At 64.5% G+C, this 5,031-nt stretch overlaps 2 protein-coding genes across 2 annotated transcripts; both read right to left on the reverse strand.

Annotated features, from left to right (window-relative positions):
* Window positions 1-516: 516 nt before the first annotated feature.
* MNEG_13756 (hypothetical protein) lies at window positions 517-828 on the reverse strand (the record flags this gene model as incomplete). The annotated part of the gene is made up of 1 exon (XM_014037771.1): window positions 517-828. A coding segment is annotated over one exon (312 nt), but the record flags the coding sequence as incomplete, so codon positions are not given.
* A 1,222-nt stretch (window positions 829-2,050) lies between these two features.
* Window positions 2,051-3,598, reverse strand: MNEG_13757 (hypothetical protein; the record flags this gene model as incomplete). The annotated part of the gene is made up of 1 exon (XM_014037772.1): window positions 2,051-3,598. A coding segment is annotated over one exon (1,548 nt), but the record flags the coding sequence as incomplete, so codon positions are not given.
* Window positions 3,599-5,031: the final 1,433 nt, after the last annotated feature.

The following is a 5,031-nucleotide window of genomic DNA, read 5'->3' on the forward strand; positions in this document are numbered from 1 at the left end:
ACAGGCGCGTCTCCTTCTCGACCTGCAGTGATGGTCCATGGGGTTGAGTGGGACGGAGGGCGGGGTGGGGGGGGGGGGTGCTCGGATGGCGATTGGTGGTGGCGGGCTGCTCTAGGCAATGGCTCCTGCCCCCGCTGCAGTGCCGATGATGCTCCCTTGAGCCGGCTGCGAGCAGGTGCTAGCCGGCTGCGAGCAGGTGCTAGCCGGCTGCGAGCAGGTGCTAGCGCCTGCAGCCGTGAGGGGAGCTGCTGTCTCAAACCCGCCAGCTGCATGCGGGCGGCCGCATGCGTGTTTGTCAGACAGACCTGCATGCGGCCGGCCGTGGGGGACTTGTTCATGCCGCCCGTCGTGATCTTGATGACGCCCTGGTTGTTGCCACGCAGTTGCGCATACAGCAGCACCTGCGGCAGGCGACGCCGGCCGGTGTGGATGCCGCCAGGGGTGCGTCGAGGGCGCGCGCAGCGGACGACGGGCGTGGAGCAACGGCGCAGCAGAGCTGAGCTCTGGCTGGCATACCTCGCGTAGCGTCTTAATCTCTTCATTTGTGTACCCCAGAGCGGAAAGGGACTGCGAAACGAGCTCCCTGAGCTCGTCGACTGGGATGTACACGCTGTCGCTCTGCCCAGAGGTGCCATTGGAGGTCGCGGTGGCCACTACGGAGGATATATGATCCCCCATTCGCCCGATGAGGCTGCCAGCGAGCCTGGGGTTGGCCCAGGACGGCTGCTGCTGCCTTGCAGGCGGACCCACACAGCGAGAGGGCGCGCCGGCATGATGCCTATTGATTATGCCCGCAGAAAGGATCCGATTACCCCGCAGGCTCTGCATCGTGGTTGGCTGCAATGTCCGCAGTGAGACTTGGTGCAATGAGCAAGGGAGGATGCGTGCTGCACTGCAAGGAGCTTATATGTGCATATGTAACGTGCAAGAGGTCGAGTGTGTGCAAAGGACGTGAACTCTTTGCGTATGACGTCCGCCAGCGGCGTCACTCGCGGCCGCATCACCCGTACAGTCGCCACAGAGCACACCGTAGAGCCATCCCTCAGTAACTGGTGTGCATTGGGCTTGAAGCCTTGATCGCAAATTCGTTGATCTCGACCAGCCGGCGGCATGACCCGCGACCACCACCAAGCCAAGGTTGACTGTCATCCCGCCCACATCAGGCATGCTTGACGCCTCAACAACAGGGCACCCCGCCGCACACGACAAGGCCTGGAATCCACGCGCACTGCATTGTGACACAGATTGTCGTGGGCACCGGTGCCAGACGCGACGGCAGTTGTGTGAGGCAAGCGGCCATTCCCAAACAGGCACGGACTGCAAGGCACTTTGGTCGGCAATTTTTTTCAGCATTGTTCTGTTGCAACCGCAGTACGAGCAAGCCTGGCCAGCCTGCTCTCACGGTCTTGGTGGACACCAGGGGCAGCACAGGCCAGAGCAACTCAGGGAGGCTGAGTCACTGCCAAGTGGCTTGCTGAAAGAAATCTGGGGCGGAGGGGGGAGCTGGCTGTGCGTATGCTCACCCGTGGGCTGACCATATGAGAGACTTGAACCCTTGCAGTCAGGGCTGTTGAGGCCACCTATATGCACGCGTCAGAACATAGTTGAATATGAGGCTGATGCCAAACAACAAGTGAATCGCCAGGCTTACATCCAAAGGCTCAATGAATTGCATCTGCATCCTGTATGAAAGGCACCAGGGAAAACGCGCACAGGGGCGGTCACACTCTGGAAGACGGGGGGTGCAAGGCTGCACGCCGTCAGTGCGGCGCACACAAGAGGAGTCGCTGCGCAAAAATACAGAACCCAGGCTGCGCAGAAACACAGTAACCCAGACCGCTGGATCAGGAACAATCACCCCAACAAGCACTTGGCTGTGTTCACACTCCTGCACCCGACTCATGCAGTGCCATAGCCATGCATGGCTCAGAAATGGAATGGACGCATCTCAATTAGCCACTGGAATCCGCCCCTGCGTATATGCTCCCATCTTGGCAACCAATGAAGCGCCCCGGCGAGAATCACAAACACGCGCGCGCGCGACCCAACATCACGCGGGCGCCTGCCGCAGCGCCGCCGCCACAGCCGCCGCGGCCGCGGCCGCCATGTCAGCGTCGTCGGCGATGACAGCCAGCACCCTCGCGGCCGCGGCCACGGTGTGCGCCCGCCCGAGCGCCGCCACCAGCGCTCCGAGCATCCCCTCGGCCCTTGCGATTTTGTGCACCACCCCGGGCTCTTGGGAAGCTGCCATCTTCTCTATAATCGCCATCGCCACGTTGGAGGTGTTCTTGGGCTTGCCGACCCACCACGTCGCCGCGGCCAACGCGGCCAGGGCGCCGTGCGTGTCCGCGATGCGCCCCGACGCGACGGGCACGATCGTGTTGAGCACCATGGCCGCGCCGCGGCCTCGAGCGTCGTCGGTTTCCATGGCGGCCACGGCGGCCGCGACCAGGCCGTGCGCCGACGCAATGGCGCGCTTGTGGGCGTCGTCCCCGCCGCCCAGGCGCGTGAGGATGGCGGCGGCGATGACGCCGTCCCGCGGCGTGGCGAGGAGCGCGGCGAGCGCCGGCAACACGCCAGGCACGGCGGCGATCTGGGGCTGGAGGCGGGGGGCGGCCCGGGTGATGTTCTCGAGCGCGCGGACCGCGTCGAACGCGGCGTCCGGGGTGCCGAGCGCCGCCACCAGCCCGCGCAGCGCGCCAGCCGTCTCGCCGACGGCGCAGGGCGGGGCGCCCGGGAGGAGCGAGATGGAGTGCAGCACGGCCGCGGCGGAAGCCGCGCTGCGCGGCTTGCCCAGCGCCGCGACGACGGCGGGTAGCATGCCGTCAGCCTGCGCAACCTTTTTGATGACTGCCTTCTCGTCGTGTGCCGCCGTGAGCTTGCGCAGCGCCCGCGCGGCCGACTCGGCCGCGTCGTCCGAGTGCGCGCCGCGCAGCGCCCCGACGAGCGCGGGCAGCATGCCAGGCGCGTCGGCGATGCGCGCGCGCGCGTCGGCGCCGGCGGCGGCGATGTTGCCGAGGACCCAGGTGGCGTGGTACGCTGAGTCAGCGCGGCCCAGTGCGCCGACGAGGGCCTGTAGGGCGCCAGGGGTGTCGGCGACCTGCAGCAGCATCCCATCTACTTTGCTCGACAGCGCCTCGAGCGACTGCGCCGCGTGCGCCGGCGCGCCGGCGCCGAGCGCCGACACGAGCGCCGGCACGATGCCGCGGGTCTTGGAGACCTGGAGGCGCGCGCTGCTGCGGCAGAGGCCGTTGAGGGCCGCGGCTGCGCCGGCCACCGTCCCAGGGTCTCCCATCGCCGCGACGAGCGCCTCGAGCGCGCCGGGCTCGTTCGCGACTTGCTGCGCGCCGCTGCTGCTGGCGGCCGCCAGCCGGGCCAGCTCATTGGCGCCCTGCGCCGCGCGGTGTGGGTTGCCGCTGCGCAGCAGCGCCAGGGCTGCGGCGGCCGACTGCGTGCCGACCGAGGCTCCCGACGCCGACACTGACGCTGACCCTGATGCTGACGTGGCTGCTCCCGGCGTCACGGCGGCTGCTGGGGCAGCCAGGTGACCTTCGACGGCATTGCTGAAGGATACACCGCCGGTTTTTTTGGAGGATTTCTGTAGAGGTGATGGTGGGCGGAGGGATGAACGTGCGAAAAGAGGACAGAGGGCATGCATGCAGGCCGAGCCCGAGGCGGCGACGCAGCGCTCAGTGTGCGGAACAACAGGGGCCCGTACGGCTTCCACCGACCTGTGTAGCTGCTTTTAGGCCATCATGTGTGTACGTTGTGCTTGAACGACCACCCTCAGGTGGCTCCATTGCGTCGCTGGGTCAACGCAGGGCCTGCGGAACCTGCTCGCTGCCAGTTTGAGTAATATTACTATATATTCACGGACAAATGCTGTGTTGGTATGGTACAGGCGTGCTCAGACCCCAGATTGTCAGATTACACACGCCAAAAGCCACGGCGACAATGATATCTCACACGAAACAGCGACGTTCTAGTGGATATGTGTCATTCATAGCTTTTGATATGTAATTCATACAATGTTGTAGTCGCGATCAATCGTCCTGTGCAATTCATCAATCGCACGGCAGCTTGCTGTCCATGTCATCCCAGTTCAAGGTGCCTAGCCTCCTCTTGCCCACCTACTCCTGGGTTGGCGGTGCCCAGGCGCGTCGATGCGGTGCATTGGACTGCAAATATGTGAACCTTTCACATGGCGTGCTGCGCGGCGTGAGAGCAGCTGCAGACAGCGCGTCAATCTCGAGCCCCACAGCTGCCGGCAAACATTGCACCATTACTGCACGTGCAGGGGGCTTGGTAGCTGCCAGCCAAGGACTAGATGAGCAGGATTGGTTTAGGTATCCCAAATCTTGCAGGCCTGTGAACGCAGCACGTCGTCAGAGTTGCTAGCATAACTGAATTACACAAGTGTACATGAGCAGCTTGCGCGGTGGTGTCTTATATGAGTCTGATACCAGACATAGCTGGTACCAGCGGCTGAGCTCGGACGGAACCCACAGCCAGAATGCACAAGATGGTAGTAAGGGGAATGGCAGTCCTCCGTTGGCATCACAATGAGCAGTGCTGTGTGCACCCCCGCTCATGCGCGTCAGCAGACTGACCAGCTACAGGGCTGTCCACCAGCATCACACTGAGGCCAAAGACAGGCACCCAGCAAGGTGTTTGTGTAATAACCTTTGAATCCCATGTCGTGAAGCACTCAATTTTATAAGGAGCCTCGGGCGCTGGGAGGTGACGTCACTTACACGAGCAAAAAGCACCCGCCTCAAATCTCGCAGCAGTACCCAGGCTGCTCAGGGAGCCCCACCCCGCCCGCGACCTCGCCAAACGCGGCGTCGTCGCTCGAGTCCACGCGCCGCCAGTGGGCGCGGCCCGACCGCTCCAGGCGCTCAAACTCGGGGGACCCCCGCAGCACCCAAAGCACCTGCCGCGACGCCTCCCAAACGTCGAGCCTCTCCAGGCCGGACAGCCAGCCGGCGCGCCGCAGCTCCCGCGCGCCCGCCGCGCACAAGCCGACGCCGG

This window comes from Monoraphidium neglectum (genome assembly GCF_000611645.1).
Source record: "Monoraphidium neglectum strain SAG 48.87 unplaced genomic scaffold scaffold04029, whole genome shotgun sequence".
Classification (NCBI taxonomy): Eukaryota; Viridiplantae; Chlorophyta; class Chlorophyceae; order Sphaeropleales; family Selenastraceae; genus Monoraphidium; species Monoraphidium neglectum.